The sequence below is a fragment of the Lemur catta genome, chromosome 19, assembly GCF_020740605.2.
Source record: "Lemur catta isolate mLemCat1 chromosome 19, mLemCat1.pri, whole genome shotgun sequence".
Classification (NCBI taxonomy): domain Eukaryota; kingdom Metazoa; phylum Chordata; class Mammalia; order Primates; family Lemuridae; genus Lemur; species Lemur catta.
In genome coordinates this window covers 4,903,716-4,922,437 of record NC_059146.1, presented here as the reverse complement: position 1 = coordinate 4,922,437, position 18,722 = coordinate 4,903,716, and the positions used below count along the sequence as shown (strand labels likewise).

General features: G+C 41.4%; 1 protein-coding gene across 1 annotated transcript in view; it reads left to right on the top strand.

Annotated features, from left to right (window-relative positions):
• Window positions 1-2,154: 2,154 nt before the first annotated feature.
• Window positions 2,155-18,722, top strand: part of SCFD2 (sec1 family domain containing 2) — a 269,076-nt gene continuing 252,508 nt past the window's right edge. Inside the window, exons 1-2 of the mRNA XM_045533014.1 lie at window positions 2,155-3,154; window positions 6,380-6,548. Coding sequence (XP_045388970.1) covers window positions 2,317-3,154; window positions 6,380-6,548 — 1,007 coding nt within the window. The 5' untranslated portion in view covers window positions 2,155-2,316. The remainder of the gene's footprint in view (window positions 3,155-6,379; window positions 6,549-18,722) is intronic.

Genomic DNA, 18,722 nt, shown 5'->3' with positions numbered 1-18,722 from the left:
AGTGATCCTCCCGCCTCGGCCTCTCAGAGTGCTAGGATTACAGGCATAAGCCACCATACCTGGCCTCATTATAATTATTTTAAGGTCAGGGCTCTGGCTTATTTTTCCTTATATCCTCAATGCCCAAAGCAGTCTCTGGAATATCATACATGTTTATTAAAAATTGGTTGAATGTATTATTATATGGATATTAATTGAACATATGTTCAACATTTTTTTTTTTTGAGACAGAGTCTCACTCTGTTGCCCGGGCTAGAGTGCCATGGCATCAGCCTAGCTCACAGCAACCTCAAACTCCTGGGCTCAAGCGATCCTTCTGCCTCAGCCTCCCGAGTAGCTGGGACTATAGGCATGTGCCACCATGCCTGGCTAATTTTTTCTGTATATTTTTAGTCGTCCAGTTAATTTCTTTCTATTTTTTAGTAGAGACAGGGTGGGGGGCGGGGAAGGGGGGGGTCTCCCTCTTGCTCAGGCTGGTATCGAACTCCTGAGGTCAAACGATCCACCAGCCTCGGCCTCCTGGAGTGCTAGGATTACAGGCCTGAGCCACAGCAGCTGGCCATTCAACATTTATTGATTGAATGCTTACGTTCTGGGTGTTGGGGATACCAGGCATCTAGTGAATAAGTTAATAAAACAGATATGTTAAAGAAAACTGGTGTTAAAACTTACCCCATGATATGGAAGCACTTAGCAAGCGTTTCAACTGAGTGCTGTGTACTGGGAGAAAAGGGAGGACTTAGGATGTCGGTGGTGATGCGTTAGGAAAACTCTCACATAGAAGTTATTATTGGAATGATTTTTTTTTTTTTTTTTTTTGGTGAGTAAGACTTTACCAGGTGTTGAATCAGGTAAGGTATTTTATTAACCATTCCATCTTTGGAGTTTAGCACAGTGATTACACTTAACTAAGTGTTTAAAACTATTTGTTGAACAAACTGAACCCACAAAACATTCTGGGTTCAGTCTGTTGACTTCATTGTGCTGATATGATTTCTCTCCAGGTTGGGAGTAGCAGGAGAGAAATTAAGAAATCACGAAGGATCTTGGTGCCTTTTAAAGAGTCTGGATGTGTCCTGTAGGCAACTGGGCCAGGAGAAGCTTTTAAGCGGGAAAATGGTAGGACTAACTTGTTTATTAGGAAGAAACTGGATTGGAGGAGGAAGAGATGGTAAGCCAGGAAATGATGGGGGATCATTGCAACAGTCCAGGTGAGTTTGGCTTGTGTGACAGAAAGGACGGAGAGAAAGTAATGTAGGGATAAGGCAGAAAAGGAAGGTGGAGAGAGCCTGAGTGCAGCCTGTTTGGTGGGTGCCAGACCCTAACCACCCTGAACAAGGAAGCTGCCAGCAAGTCCCAGGCGGCGGTGACCATCCAAGGATGGATGAATTAGTAAGCCGGATGCCTTACAAACTGTTTGCACTTGCCTTTCTGTGACCACAGTTTATTTTTAACCTTTATGGCCTGACCTTAAGACAATGCTGATCACCTACAGCTGTCTCCTAGCGGGATTTTTTGAACATTTAAAAATGTTACCATTGTCCTATCAGGAGTCCCCCTCCTGCTGAGGAAAAGGACCCCTACTCTGTGGAGTAGGAGCTCTTGTCTGTTTCTCTCTCCATAAGCTTTCTGTTGCTAGTCGGCTGGCTCTTGAAATCTTTCCAGCGGGAAGCCAAGAAACCACTTGGCAAGTTCAGCGACTTTCCTCTCTTCACCGGGGCAAAACCTGCATCAGAAGGGCTCGATTCTGGGAGTTTTGTAGCAGATCAGGAATTAGTGACAATGAGATGAGAGAGGAAAGATGGAGAAGGTGAAAAAGGAGACCAATGGGTCATGAGGCTTTTGTGCAATAGCGTATGTGACAGCAATCTATAAACTACAAAGTATCACACACGGTTGTTTTCATTATCTTTTTTGGCTGCTCTGAGTTTAGACTGGGAAAGTGGCTGTACTTTAAGAGCGATGTGCTCATCTTCAAGGGAGATATCAAATTTCAGGCAGAGGGACAAAAAAAAACGCCGTTTACCTCTTTCCTAAGTCACCCCCTTCTCATTTCCCCGAACTCCCGAGGGGTCCCGGAGCACCAGGGCACCGCCCGCCTCTTCCGGGTCCGGACCCTCCTGCCTCAATCCCGCCTCATCTCTAGCCAATCACCGCTCAGCTACGTCATCACCGCGCGCCGCCACGGGCGTGTCAGAGGCAGGACCGCGTGTACCGTGTTGACTGTCAAAGTCTCTAGGAGCCCAGTTTCCGGAAGCGGTGAGTTCTGAGAGAAATTCCTGCGATCCAGTGCCCCGAATCCGCGAATGCCCAAGCATGAGCGCCCCAGGCGTGCTGTCCTTTACCCAGCAAGGCTGGGAGCAGGTGCTGGCCAAGGCGAAACGGTCTGTGGTCTACCTGGACGCCGCCTGCGCCGAGAGCCTGCACTGGGGCTGCGAATCCCCGCGGCTCCTGCGGGCGGTGGGGGTTCCTGCGTGTCACCTGCGCGAGTTCGAGCCCGATGCGCTTGGCGGGGGGGCTGAGCAGCCCAAGGCAGTGTTTGTGCTGAGCGGCCTGCTGAAAGGCCGCATCGTGGAGACTCTACGGGACATCATCCGCCGCAGTCACTTCCAGTATTGTGTGGTGGTCACGGCTGTGAGCCACGCTGTCCACCTTACCGCTAACCATGTGCCCGCGGCGGCAGCGGCCGAGCTGGAGGGGCAGCAGCCAGTGTTCGAGCAGCTGGAGGAGAAGCTCTGTGAGTGGATGGGCAGCATGAACTACACGGCCGAGGTCCTCCACGTCCCGCTGTTGCTCGCCCCCGCTGCTCCTCACCTTGCCTTGACTCCAGCCTTTGCTTCCCTTTTCCCGCTGCTGCCCCAGGATGTGCATCTTCTGAATAGTGCCCGACCGGATAAGAGGAGGCTGGGAAGCCTGGGTGAGGTGGACGCCGCTGCTCTAACCCCGGAGCTGCTGCTGCAGATCAGGTGCCTGGTGTCAGGCCTCAGTTCTCTGTGTGAGCATTTAGGAGTACGAGAGGAGTGTTTTGCTGTGGGTTCCCTAAGTCGGGTCATCGCTGCAGATCTGGCCAATTATGCCCCCGCCAAGAACAGGAGAAAGACCGCTGCGGGCAGGGCATCAGTGGTGTTTGTGGACAGAACTCTGGATCTCACAGGTAAGTGATATTGCTGTGGAGTTCATCATAACCATTCTCCAGGTTGTGGGGAATGAATTTCCTTGATTCAGCATATATTTTATAGGCCTTTTACTATATGTCACGTTAAGGATACAGAGATGAACTGGATGGACACAGTCCCTAATCTCATAGTGTTTATAGTCTAGGGGGGATATAGACAAGTGAATTGGCAATTAGAATACAATTTGTTAAATGCTGTAATGGGTAAAAAATACCATGAATGTGCACTGCATTGATAAACTACTTCATGTAGCCCAAGATATTGGAAAAATGGAATAACAGCTGACATCGAGGAAAACTGTCCACCTGGGAATATTTTAGTAATTTGTAAATGCCAGTATTTACAACGGTCCTTCATAAGAGGATTCTGATTTGTTGGAGATGGGTTAACAAATGACTCGGTAGAAGGAAAACTACTGTATAACAGAACATGAAATTACCATAGACAGTTAGCTGAGGTTTAGGTTTCTTGAAATTAATGTTAAAAAGTGAGGTTGAACTTAAATGTCATGAATAAATGAGATGAAATAGAATTGTAGGAAATATTTTCAAATGTTTATTGATTTATTCTTAGGTCTCATTCTATTAAAGATTGGGTAGATAATCTCAAATCACAATAATGTATTAATTATTTATACACACAAGGAGCAAATGTAATCCTTAAAAAAGGTGAAGTAAAAACACTCTGATACCATGTTCCAGTATCAGAAAGTGTCTTATGTTTATGTTATTTTCAAAAGTCACCTTTATTGTTCTCTAATTAGGTAGATATAATACTGCTAGTAGTATAGGCTAGCCACATCTAGGTTTAGGGAGAATAATCAAGAAACTGACATTGGTAAGTATTCCCTTTAGTAAGTCAGAAAAAAAAGTTGAATGAAGTTATAAAAAACCACAATAGGTATATTTGAATTTTTGACCATAATAAGATTAATTTTCAGATCATAAAATAAAAAGTAAGCTAAATAGTAGTACTGAGGTATAAGCTTAAATTATGTAATTGGAAAAACCAGATGTCCAGTCTGTTATTTAAATAGAAGTAATAATTGTAGCATCATAAACTCTTAGAGAATTAAAAAGATAACACTTGATGAATATATGCTTGCTGAGTTTTTTGAATGGATGATATATACTGCTTATCTTTCATTTCTTTATGCCAAAAATGTTACCTATTGTCTCATAATTAATCAAAAAGTTCACATAATTTTGTGTTCTCCCCCAAGACTTCAATTAGACAAATCTTAATGTCCGCTGTCTAGTATCATGGCAACAGCTCCTTTACAACTGTGGGTTCTATTCCTTCTACAAGGCTCTTTTTTTTCTACATACAAAACAAATGAGGTGAGCCTATGTTCTGCCCTCTAAAATCTGACAATATGAAGCAATCAAGAATGATTTAGAAAATAAGGGCGCATAGGAAGACAAAGTTGCCATCCAACAGCAATCATTTCATACTTTCTCTTTCTTCAAGCCTCCGGATCACCTTCTCCATACCCACCTGAAGCTTTCTTGCTTCTACTATCACTGAGAAAATATAAGCCGTTAGAAAAATTCCATATCTTCCTATACCAGACCTACCACCCTTTCTACATCTGTACCCATGTCTTTCTTTCCTTCCATTAAAAAGAGATGTACTGTCCCTACTATCTCTTTTTGTTTGTTTGTTTTGAGACAGAGTCTTGCTGTTGCCCGGGCTAGAGTGCCGTGGCATCAGCCTCGCTCACAGCAACCTCAAACTCCTGGGCTCAAGCAATCCTTCTGCCTCAGCCTCCTGAGTAGCTGGGACTACAGGTGTGCACCACCATGCCCAGCTAATTTTTTCTATATATTTTTAGTTGCCCAGCTAATTTCCTTCTATTTTTAGTAGAGACGGGGTCTCACTCTTGCTCAGGCTGCTCTTGAACTCCTGACCTTGAGTGATCCTCTTGCCTCGGCCTCCCAGGGTGCTAGGGTTATAGGTGTGAGCCACCATGCCTGGCCTGTCCCTGCTATCTAATGTCAACTTTTTCACCTATGTAGACTAAATCCTCTCTCTTTTCACTTCTCTCATAGATTAACCATCTTTCAAATATCCTCTCCTTTTCCTAGGTCATCATTTTTTCCTTTTCTGTGAATTTTCCCCATTGACATACAAATAGGATGAAATATCTTCTTTCTTAAACCCTTAGGCTCCCCTAACTTCAGTTCCATTATTATTATTACTATTATTATTATTATTATTTGCTTCTTTTTTTAGCAAACTTGAAAGAGTTGTCTATACTTGCTGTCTTCACAATCATCTGCTCCAATTTTCTCTTGACTCCACTTCAGTTACATTTTATTTTCTAATATTCCCTAGAACTTTCCTTTGTCAATGAAAGTGGCCTCTCATATCACCAAATCCAATGTTCAATTATCACATTTTACGGAACTTCAGAGCAGCATTTGACACAGTAAAGCTGCAAATAGTAAAAATAACTTTAAAAGTACAAAAGATACACAGATAAGCAACCTCTTAAACCAGTTTCTTGTGTGATCCCATTAAAGCATGAATATGACATATCATTTGCTTGCACCCAGCCCTCCCATGTTCTCTCATCATACCTACTGTCAAATCTAAGTTGCTTGCTATTGTTGTCAAGGATACGCATGATCTGCGTGTGTTTCTCTCTCCCACTGATCTTTCCTCACACAGTACTTTACAGGCACACTGGCTACCTTGCCATTCTTCAGACATGCTAAGCATGTCCCAGCCTCAGGGCCTTTGAAATTTCTCTGCAGCTCTTCTTGGGATGTTCTTCCTTCAGGTATCCACATGACTTTCTCCCTAATTCCTTAGTATCTTCATCAGTAAAATAAAACTTTAAAATTTCAGGGCAGTATTATTACTATGACACTCTTTACCTGTCTGGCTATATGCTGATAATTTAATTTATTTATTTATTAAGCAAATACTTACTGATGCCTGCTAGATGTAGGCACTGTGCTAGGTGCTGGGGATATAGCAGTAACCACAGCAGACATGATGCCTGCCCTTATGGAACACCAAGTCCAACCCAGGAGGCATACATTGACTAGATACTGTGACATGAATAGTGCCCCTTGTAAAAGGAGCAAAATATTAGGTTTGGGTTATTTTTGTTGGGAGGGGCATCATAAAACATTTATCCAGCTTACTTTGCCCTCCCATTTTGTGAGGTTATATTTTCTTGTCTGCTTAAACAGGAGCTGTTGGACATCATGGAGACAACTTAGTAGAGAAGATCATTTCAGCACTTCCCCAGCTTCCAGGCCACACCAATGACGTGATGGTTAACATGGCAGAGCTCACTGCGCTCCACGATGTGGAGGAGAATTGCAATGTGGTTGCACCAGGCTGTCTTGCACAAGCCAAGTAAGATATGTGGTTTTTTAAAAAACCTCATCCTTTTCCCTCTTCCCCTTTCTTTTTCACCTAGACTGAGTATTCCTACAGAAAGGAAGCAATGAAGAGTTGGTCTGGTTGAAAAATTAATTGTAGGTAGCATTTAGAAAAAATAGCCATATCCATTAAACATGACAATAAGCCAGAAAGTACGGAATTTTATAGAATTGTCATTTAGATGTAACATAAGCTTGTTCCCAGGATCGGTTAGGTGACTTAGTTTATGCATCTCCATTTCACAGATGGTTTCACATGGAATTGAGTCGAGTCTTCCTCAATTTCTTTTTCTTAGTTGACTAAAAAGCAACCCACATAGCTATGAAACAGTGCCATCTTTTTATATGTAACTGATATATTCTTGGACATCAAAGGGAGAAGTTTTAATTGCTAAGTATGTTTTTTCACATGCTTAGAGAAATCAGAGAGAGAAGATAGTATACCCTAAGTGATGCAGAGTCTCAAAAATAAAAGAACATTTCCCCAGAAACGACAATCAAAATATATGATAGTCACCTTCTCGACTTTGTCTTTCATCAGCAATTCTTCTGAGAATCATTTTTATTTGAAAAAAATGCATTACAAGGGGAAAAAAATGTCTTGAGAGTATCTGTTTCTCTTATCTTCATATTTTGGATTTTTAAATAAAACAGAACTTTAAACATTATAGTTTTGAATCTTAATGGTAGCAGATACATTTGGAATTTTCTATCATATTTGGAATGAATTTGCAGCTCCTGAAGTTTCCAGCTTTTTTGTAGCTAGTTAATAACATGTATATTGGATGCCTTGTGTGTATGGGCCAGTGTGGAAAGAAAATGAAAAGTTCTAGACCCTGTCTTTTGTATGTTTATACATACAATAAAACTATAGGGCTAAGGGCTTGCAGCTATACAAATCCAGAAGTAATTATGATTGGAAATACTTTTAGCTGTTCAGAGGGCAATTCGGAAGTTAATTATTAAGGACTTACTGTGAGTCTTACTCTAGGCTAAGCAGTATTAAGGATAGAAAAGAACATAACTTTCATTCTTGCTTTTAGGGACACTTTTCTTGTTGGGGAGTCATGATTTATACCCATAAGAGAAATGACATGAAATCAAAACTAATGTATGTGCTACAAATTATAATTCCTACAAGTAAAGTATCAGCTTAGTGTGGTCTTTGTAGAGCAATGTGGGCCTTGTGGAAGTGGTAGGGCTTGAATTAAGTATGTCTTGAAGGATTTAGAAAAGAGACAAGGGCTGACATGAACACAGGTATAGAAAGAGGAATGGTCAGTGCCTTATGTGATGGGTTATAACAAAGAGGGACAGTCTCATTGGACTACTACTGCCATCTGCCCTGTTCACTTTTTTCAGGACTTACTATGCACCAGGCACACTTCCAGGCATTTCACATTTGGGAAGTCATTTTAAGTTTTACAGTAACCTAATGAGGTTATTCTCCCATTTTATAGGTAAGGAAACTGAAGCAAAAAGACATTAAGTAACATAGTTAGTAGGAGGTGGAGCAAGAGATGAGTTCAGAATGTTTGACCTCAGAGCCACTGTCTTAACTTCTATGTTACGTGTGCTTAGGTGCCAGATAAGAGCTAGACTGTTGAATAGATTTAAAGAGATGAGAGACAAAGTTACTTCGTGATTTAATTTGGGGAGTCCTATTTGTTCAAAATAATGATTACACAAACAACATAAGTCAATTTTGGCTAATTTCAGCAAAAAGAGAATGTATTAGGTACTAGATAGCTAAAAGAATCTAAGGAAGGATTATTTATCAGATTTTGGAAAGAACGAAACAATTCTAGGGATCTAAGAAGCAGGAATTCAGGAATTTTTTAAGGCCTTGACTTCAGATAGACTGATTTTAACTGTTTTCTTTGTTTGAGTCATTCTGCTTAAAGATATAGATTCCAGGGGGAAATGGTAAGATGAGCCTATCTTGGGCCTTGTGCCTATCTTATGCCCACTGGGGGTTGGGAGCTCTTCATACTGACTAAGAATTATGCCAAGATCCTATGGCATGGCAGAGGATAGTTCTTCAGAGGAAAATAGAACCTGGGCAGTCTGGCTCTAAAGTGAATGCTTACCAATACCCTATGCTGCTTCCACTGAAATCTAAGATAATTACAAAAACAAGTAAGCTCCCCAGAAAAGTTTGCAAAAAGAGCGAAGAGTTGAGTCCATCATTGGAGAACAGAAAAAGAAGCAAATTCTCTGAAGTGTAGAAGGACAAATGTAAGAATAAACATCTCTTTTAGACCTGCAACTCATGTTTTGATTATGGCTAATTTATTTAACCTTCACCCCCCAGCACGCATTCTGCCCCAGGCTTAGTCTAAGGCTAACACCAAGCCAGTCTTGGAATCCCGTTTCCCTTGCCAGTGATGCTTTAAAAATGGGCAAGTGACAAGAGGAAAAGTCTCAGGGCTTCTTGGTCAGGATTCTTTGCTTCTGGAAAGAGACTCAAGAAAAAGACACATGTTCCCTCTCCCTTTACATTTCTTTCCCAACTCCCAGGACTCTGATGTAAGTCCTGAAACTGCCGCAGCCGTCTTGCTCACATCCGGAAGTTGACACTAACACGTGGAAGATGGCGTAGCCCAGGGATCTGCAGAGGAGCAGCTACGCGGTCCTGGATGCACTGTGTTCGGACCTCATATTATGTGGGAGAATACATTTCCTTATTGTTTAAGTCAAACCGAGCTGCTCTTTTTTTTTTTTCATCACTTGCAGCCAAAGTCATCCTGACATTTTCTATACCTCGTTATTTATTTCATCTATAAAATGAGGGTATTGGCCTGAATGACTTCTAAGGCTCTTCTTGGGTTTAAACTAAAAATCCTTCCTAACTGAGCTCCTGCAGTGACTCAGCTCTGCCTCTCACTTAGGCCATGTTCGTTTGCATGTTTTTTCTCTCCCGGGTCTTTATCTTCATTGGGTGTCTTTTTTTTTTTTCTTTTCGTTAGACTGTGAGTGAGTGATATCATAGAGTATGAGCTCTGAGTGCCATCCGAAGATGAAAGTAACATCATAAATGTCAAAGATGAGTTCTAGAGAGATCTGAATAAAGAAGAAAACTTTAGTGAGAGAAGGTTTCGTGAAATAGTGACACTGGAGGTCAGGCTGTAAAAGATGAAGAGGTAGGTGATGAGAAAATTATAGGCAAATAAAGGTCTGAAGCAATAATTGGGGAAAAATGATAGTTTTTCCAATTGCTTGGAAGACTGAAGGAATTGTGCTGATTAATTTCTCCGCAAAAGGGAAATCAAAATAAATCGCAGCTTTTCTAGCATATACTATATGTCTATCAAAACAATAGTAAACTCTACTACCTCTGACCACACCATCCAGAAACTTTTCAATGAAATGAGAGTGAGGATAAAAAAGTTAGTACTGAAATGCAAAACAGATGGGTACTTGGCAACACATGTGCCTGCCATGGAATAATCTTTGAAAAGCAAGTCTCTATAGCTATGATAAAAGATTTGATAATCAAAATTTATTGCTAATATAATTTTTTATAAAAGGCTGTTTATAATTATAGCAATTGAAGTTACTGCCAATGCAAATGAGAAACTGAGAACTTAAATGCATTATAAAATGGCTTTCTAGTCCCTGTCCATTGGTCCCTGGATTATGTGGAATATTTTCCACAGGAAAGAGGCAGAAATGCCTGGCACAGTGGTGTGCACCTGTAGTTCCAGCAACTTGGAAAGCTGAGGTGGCAGAATCACATGATGCCAGGAGTTCCAGACAAGCTTGGCAGCCTGGACAACACAGTGAGGCCCCGTCTCTTAAAAAAAAAAAAGATTAAAAAAAAAAAAAAGGAGACAGAATCTTTTCTATTCTTAGGTTCTCCTCCTGTTGAAGTGGATTTTTATTCTCTGCCCCAGCTCCACTCTTCCTAGCCTCTTTCAGGTCCTTAAGCAACCTTCATCTGATGCCCTCCGGTATTTACTGCATCTGTGCTTGGTGCTCCTGGCCTAACCCTGCACCTGTGCTGCTGCTGGTTCTGCTGGGTCCAGTGCCTACTTTTCCAATTGCTCCCCCCTAGTCCCCCAGGGAAAGCCAATGACCTTACAATGGCCTGCCAGACTGAACCATCTGGCTTCGCGGTTCCTCTCTGACCACATCTCTTATTCTCTCCTCTGTACTTGCTCCTTCCCAGCCACACAAGCTTCCTTGCTCTTCTTCCAATAGGGAGTGCAGGCTCCTGCCTCTGGGCTTTGGCTCTTGATGGTCCCTCCATTTAGATCCTTCTTCCTGCAGATGTACATTCACCCCACATTTCCTTTCTTTCTTCTGAGTGAGGCCTTTCCTCTTCATCTTAGCCCCTCATATTTCCCTTCCCTATTTCATTTTTTTCCTCCATAGCACTCATCACTTTCCAAAATACTTACTAATGCTGTATTTTGGTCTCTCCCTCTACTAGAGAGCTATGGGGAGAACTCTCCATTAGCGAGTTCCACGACGGCAGGGACATTTGTCTGTTTTATTCACTGCTGTGCCTCTGTTGCCCAGAATAGTACCTGGCACTCAAGAGGTATTTGTTGAACAAATATGTGGTGATGGGTGCTGCCAGGCAGGATCTGGGAGTGGAGTGAGGCTACTCGATTAAGACAGGGAGGGCGAAGCCAAACTAGACGACGGGGATCTCTACGCTGTAATTGTTGGATATTTAAAACACTGTCACTGGGTTAGCAAACTATTTGCAAAAAAAGGGAAACTATATATTCCCATTTGCTGGTGATGCATTAAACGTATCTGGAGAATGTGTAAGTCACTGATGACGTTAGCTGCCTCTGTAGAGGAAGGCTGGGTGACCAGAGAGACATGATGAGAAGTTAGTGAAATGAATGAGGATGGAGGAAGGAGGGAGAGGTCTTACTGCATATATCAGGATGTGTGTTTTGAATTGTCCATCGCGTGTATGTATCTCCTATTAAAAATGAATAGAAATGAGATTTAAATAAAAACACTACTTCTTTCTTAACCCAGCTTAGGGTCGGGTTCTCATTCCTAGGAAAGAAAGTTGCTGTCTCTTACTTTAGAACCTCCACAAGGCTTCTGTCCTTTATATTGTCTTCCATCCCCAATGAGCTATTCTTCCCTTTGAAATTTCTATTAAAATGCCCATACACTATACTCTAATTGTTATCTATCTGTCTCACCTACCAGACTGTGAATTCCTTGAGGGTAGTAGTGGTGCCTTGCCACTCTTAAAAGGTGCTAGGGAATAGAATAAAAGAACCAATAAGTGGTTGAATAAATCTTAACATTAGATTTGAGGCCAAGTATAAAAATTATGACATAAATCCATCAAAAAAGCCTTATCTACTTCATTTTGGTACTTAAGTCATTGTCTAGCATTGTTGATTGATTTTTATATACTATTATATGTATATATATACATACACATACATAAATATAAATCTTATTTCTTCCATTAAATTCCTGAAGAATAGGATATTTTGTAAGTGTACTTTTTCCCAAATGCACCTTACTGTCTAGGTCAATGAGACGGAAGGAAGGTAACATGTCATGCATTGTGCTAGGTATTTTAAAATGCTTTATTACACTTAATTTTAAAAGCACTTCTACAAAATTCTTTTTTTGACTTCTATAGAAGTTTAGAGAAAGAGACTTAAGTAACTTGCCCTAAGCCAAATTTTCCCTAAGTGATTGAATCAAGTCTTTTTAAAAACAGTTTCTTATTAAATTCCAAGGCACACTTTTCTGCTATATCACGCTGACTCTCTGACACATTCAGCAGTGCATTGTCAACCCTGAATGATGAAATTCAGAAAATATTAAGTACAGAGTTTATTCAAGTGCAAAGCTTGAGCATGACCATCTGAGAAACACAGACTCCAGTGGAATGAGATCAGTTCTCCAAAGTGGAGAGAAATTAAGGTTTCACTTATATAGACGGCGACAAAGAAGTTTAGCAGGGTTATAACATTTTTCCATACAAGGTCAGTGAATATGTCATAGTGGTTTGGTTGGTTACAGTTTGCTACAGGCCAAGGAAGATTACTTTAACATTACATAAGGAGGGATAATGGTCCAAGAAGGCTTATCCCTAGTGCCATTTTGTCTTTCCTAGTCATTTGTAGTAAAAAGCAGAAGTTGTAGTTGCATGCTATATGACTCAGGCCACACGCCACATTCCTCTCAAGGCTCAAAATAATTTAAAGTTCCAACAGCTTTAAGTTTGGATTATTTAATTTCACAGCATGTAGAAATAAACCAAGGAATTCAGAAATTGTGGATATTCTGGATTATTAAAAACAGTATTGTTACAGCAAGTGTTACAGCGGGTTGTCCCAAAGACAAACCAAGCGGCACAAGGAGAGTCGGAGAATCCAGGTTTATTCGCCAGGGGGCTCAGTGGGGTCTCGCCACCAAATTCTGAGCCCCGTCTACCCAATTTTTCCCACTTTTATTAAGTTGGGGTGGTCCGAGGGGTGGGGTGTCAAGTGCCTAATGCCCGCCAGGTAATAGGTTAGTTGATGTGTCAGGTAATAGGTTAGTATTATGTTGATGCACCAGGTAATAGGTTTAGTGTTATGCTGATGTTAGGTGTTAGGTTAGTATTATGCTGATGCAGGTCTTCCCTGAAGGATGGGGCTCTCAGGTGGCCGCTGTGCCAAGTAATCGATGGGGGTTTTCCTTATCAGTATTTTAAGTCCAATTTTCTTGTTTCTATATTGGAGGTGGGAATTTTTTTTTTCTGGACTCTAGAGCAATGGAATAGATATAAGTGCAGCAGTAGTTTCAACCTAAACAATGATGAGTCATTTTTTTTCTTCACTTTCACACTGTTAATTAACCTGGTAATGGTGTCTATTAAGTCATTAATTGGACCCTCAAAGTCGAAAATTGTTGAATCACCTTCAAATAGTGGTAAATTTTTCTCCTCTTTCCTTGGTTTCCAAGTACCAAGTAAATACAACGAGTAAAGAAAGGATAGCATTTTCAAGAGGGAGAAAGGTAATTTTTCTTAGAGCAGAATCAGAAGTACTACACTGATTTTAAATTTACCTATCGATAGAATTCCTGATCTTGGATGTCAACGTTAAGTAACTATGCTAAGCGTTGACTTTGCCGTGGAGAGCTAGGGCATGAGAGGGTATGTTCTTATACAGCAGCGTTATGGTCTTGCTGTTGGTACAGGCTGTGGGCAGCTCCTCTTCCCTGCCTGGGCCTCCCTGCCTAAATGACATTTTTTGTACTTTTCAAGTAAACATTGCAAACTGGGTAGGAGAAAGGCCTACCTCTTCTCAGCACACAGCTTGCTATATTTAACTTCTTCTCTTAAAGATCATCTGGGCTCAGTTACAGGTTTAAAAAACAGAATTAATGAATCATTTGTGAATGGTATGAAATCATGCAGGGTTCTTTTCTGAAAATGAAGGGATAAAAGTGTCTACTAAGAAGTATTTAAATAATTTAATGTGCCAGAGACATGTTAAGTTATATTTCTTAATAAAGAATTATGTTTAACAAATATAGTTTTCGGCATTATTCTTTTTTAAAGGCATATTAAGAAAGGAAAGTTCGGAGGTAGAAATTCTTCTTCTATAATTGCTGACATAGTGCTCCTCTGTCATGGTATTTGTTAGTTAAGGAATGTGCATTCAACCCCCAGAATCTTTTTCATATTGAAAACTCTAAAATGGTTTGTGGTCTCTGTGTTGTGAGAAGACTGAACTCTGGGTCATAGTGGCTTTGGGATTCATAATTTAAATGGAAATTATGGCTCCTTTAAACAAAGCCCAGAACCCTCTGAAGTTAGCTACAATGGAAAAGGAAGAATGGAAAAGCTCATTACTTGTGAATGACAAGTACAGTAATTGATTGCAGTTGCTAATTAGGTTGATCTTCACCGCCAAGTAAACGGCCATAACAGTCCCAAAAATCTAACCTCCCGGTGAGTTAACCAATCACAACCTTTATGGGAGTGCTTCTAAATTTTGTGCTATATAGACCAGTCATTCAGATTGTCCCACAGGTCTGGCTATAGTTTCTTTTCTCTAACATCTGTTGTTTTTCTTGCCTGTGAGTACCCTTTTCCTTTTTTTTTCTTTTTTAAACCTCTGCCTTCTAATAACAGTGTCCCACTGGAAAAATGGCTGGTGGTGGGGTGGCGGGATCAACAGGGCACAGGTAGGTTCCCTTCTAGCAAAGCTGTCTTAGTGGGAATTGAGTGCTGTGGTCTAAGTCTTCAGTCAGTGCAGCCATATGAGCACTGGGGCTGCCCCAAGCCCAGTAGTGTCGTCACTCTTGCAGACTCCTGGTGTTCCCACCTGAGTGGACCAGGGTAAGGTATGGGAGGATTCCCTGGCTTACCAGGCATATCTCTCGCTCTCTTCTCTCACTTTCTGTGCTGGGTTGATGGAGATGGGGGGGGTGGCATGGGCACTCCCTCGGGACCACCAGCACCAGGTCACACCTGAAGCCAGCCCAGTCTCACCCAAAGCCCCTGGTGACTGCTGCCTGCCTACCTTTGATGTTTGTTCAAAGCCCAAGGGCTCTTTAATCAGCAGGTGGTGAATCCTGCCAGGACTGGGTCCTTCCCTTCAGGGCAGCATGTGTCCTACTGGGCCAGGGAGCGTCCAGAAATGCCTTCCAGGAAGTAAGGACTGGGCTCAGGGGCTTTAGGAGTGTGCGTGGTCCTTTATTTTACTCTGGCTGAGCTGGTACCCAAACTGCAGAACAAAGTCCTCTGAACTCCTCCCTTTCCTTTTCCCAAGTGGGAGAAGACACTCCCTGAGCTGCACTGCCTGTAGCTGGGGGATGGGTGACACAGGCACTGGCTTGTCTGCATCGCTGGTGCCCCACTGGTCACCTGCACCCCAAGTCCACTGGCTGTGAGCCAGCACAACCGCAGGAATTACCCAAGGACTGCAGCCTTTGTGGCCTGGCTGCCTTATGAATTTATTCCAGGCCCGGGGCTGATTTCTGTCACCTGGTGGTGGGGCTAGCCAGGACCTGGGTTTCCGAGTAGAGGATTTCCCTCTGACCAGGCTGGTCTAAATGCGCCCTCCGTGGGCACCAGCAGAATTCTGTCCTGTGTTATGTTCCCCTGTGTCAGGACGGCCCTGAGTTTCAATGCAAAGTCCCACAGTCACGTGACTCTCCGTTTCCCCCCCCCCCCCCAACACACACACAGATTCTCTCTCCACTTAGAGTGCTGTGGGGGATGGCAGAGGGGTTGTACAGGCAACTCAAGATTGTCTTTTCTGCCCTTGACAGTGCCTCCCTCCGTGACATAATGTTAAAACCAGATAGTATGATTGCACACCTGGTTTTTGGTTTTTCTGAAGGTGCTTGCTTGCGTGCATGGTTGTTAATTTTGATGTTCATGCGGAGGGCGATCATTGGAGGTTTCTATTTGGCCGTCTTGCTCTGCCCTGAGCTCCTTATGTTTTACTGCTCAAGTGGGGTCCTCTACTGTGGTCACACAACATTCCTACACAGAGAAGATTGTTTATCTTACAATATAGAAAACACTTTAAGGGGAATGTTTTAGCTTATGAGCAACTCTACCTCATCCTTACTGTAAGTAAAAATCGTGTGCTTGCTGGGCACCTGCAACTTCAAAGTAAGTTCTCTTTTCTGCCTGCAAAGAGATGCTACCCCCCAGTCCCTCCTACAGAAAGAACTGCTGTATCTTCTTCTCCCCTCAGAGTATGTTCCTCTCTCCTTGACACCTCAACACTATTCTGTATGTCTTAGGTATCAAGGGAGATGGTACAAAACACTAACAAAAATCTATGGAAGTTAACACAGTAAATAATAGGAACAATAGAAATTCATATTCCAGCTGAACCAAAGCCCAAACAAAAACCAATGAAGATAAAACCAAGACTATAATAATTTTTGACAAATCAAGTTTTCCCAAATTAGTGGCTTTGAAGCATCGTACATATGTGTGCATGTCGTGGATGTCACCTGCCAGCATGATAGAAGGTTTTGGAGTCACTGTATAATCGTGGTATGTAAGGTTATGCACCTTCTTCGTGGGGTGGAGTGGCAGAAGGTTAAAGCAGGCAGACATGTTTGCTTCCAGGTGTCTCAGAGTTTCTTGACACACGAATTCTTAACTTTCCATGGCTTGAATTTGAGCCAAAACGCACAGATGTAATCAATTTAGCCTAGAGTCGAGTTCCCCAGTGCAGCAAGTGCTGGCCTCTGGACTGGTTCATGGAAGTAACCTATAGGAACTCAAAGTATATCCTTTAGGGTGAGAAAAATGTGCATAGAGGGATGTATGTTTGCTTTTTAAGTAATCTAATTGTCTTAGTGATTTAAAATCTTCGTATTGAGTTAATCCCTTTATGCACTAGGAATCCATATGAAAAACAGTCTTTCCTATGCTTTACTGTTTGCTAGGAGGAAATTATTAATAAATTTGTGTTGCTTATAGTATTATCACTAATGAGCTGATGGAGAATAGGAATAAAATACTGTTCACCTGTACTGAGATGAAACTCAATTACCGTCAGTTATTTTATATGATGGTTAAACAGTTTATATGTTATTATGTTCTGGTCTGTTTTTAAAGATTTCACAGGCATGTTGCAGTGCTGAATGAAGGCATCGTAATGAAGACAGAAATGATAAACTAGAGTACTCCTGGGAAGTAGATGAAACTTTGATTAAATATTAGTTAGAGATTGTTCTTTTACAGTTCTGAACATTTATAAATCTCGTATTTATCCTGGATCTTGTTTTCTTAACACGTGGTTGTGATTTATACACTGATAAAGACATTCCATTCCATTTATAATCTGGAACCAATCACACATTAGATTTTTGTTAGCTATAGAGTGATGCAGAAGGAACATGCAAAAATTTAAAAATTTTGGGGGACCAAACCAAAAGTATATAACTCGTGACAAGATTGTATGCTAATTAAAACTTTATAACAGATAATACATTTGTTCATGCTTTTAAAATGACACCCTTTTACCCAGTTAGAACAATACAAATAAAATTTGTATGGTGCTTTATTTTTGTTGAATGAATCATTGAAAATCACTTTTCTATAGTGTAAGAGGTATACAGTAGAGATAAGAACTGAGGGATGGATATAAATGACATCCCCAAAGTACAACCTGCACCAGGGTCTGTGTTTTTTCCATTCTACTCTGCTTCTTCCCAAAATGTAGTCCAATGTGATATTTGAGTTTAACATTTTCGAATTATCTTATCTTTTTCAACAGTGTATTTGACAATTGTGGGAACATTATTTAACAAATGTGACAGATAGAAATACTCATTAAAACAATCTGCTAAACCTCAAGAGTCTGTTTCTGTTGATGTGGGTTTTTTTGGTGTCCTTGAGCAGCTTCTGTGAAGTTTTTGTTTTCTAGTCTTTATTGTGGTATAGTGGCTTTTCAACCAAAACTTCATGACCTTGAACAAGGTACCCAATGTCTCACGGTTATAGTTTTCATCTCTGTAAAAAAAAAAAGTAGATGAGTTGATTTCTAAGGAACTTTGTAAGATTTGAATTCTTCTTACTTTATGATTTCCATGTGCGTGTTCAGAAAATGAACTCCAGAACATGGATTGCATGAAGGCAGTGGTTTTATGTTTGTTTTGTTCATTACTATATCCCCAGCCCCAAGAACAGTACTTGATGCAGAGTAGACACTCAACAAAGATTTGCTGAGTAAATGAGCAAACCCAACATAAGACACTTCAGTAGGAAGAAATGGATGGATTATTCACTGGCCAGGAAGTATATTTATTCAGAAGTGCAAGTAACAGTAAATCTGATTCTAACCCTCCTCTGTTAAAATCCTTCAGTGTTTCTCCATTGTTATCTGGGTAAAGACTTAAACTTTGAATTTGTTTTGGAAAGCCTCTCTAGATCTGCCCTCTGCTTATTGTTTCAGCCTTCATGCTCTCCGTCCTTTCCTGCTGCCCCCATTCCTTCCCTCCTGCATGCTCACAACCTGGGCTGCAGCTGCACTTAACTTCTTTCAGGTCCGCAGTGCCCTGGTATCCTACCTTCTGGCCATCCTACATGCTGTTCTTTCCTCTTGCCCACCGCCACCTTCTTTTTTGCTTCCATAGATAGCACCCTTTATTACCTATATCAGCTCATAGTGTATTGTCTTACAACTACTAG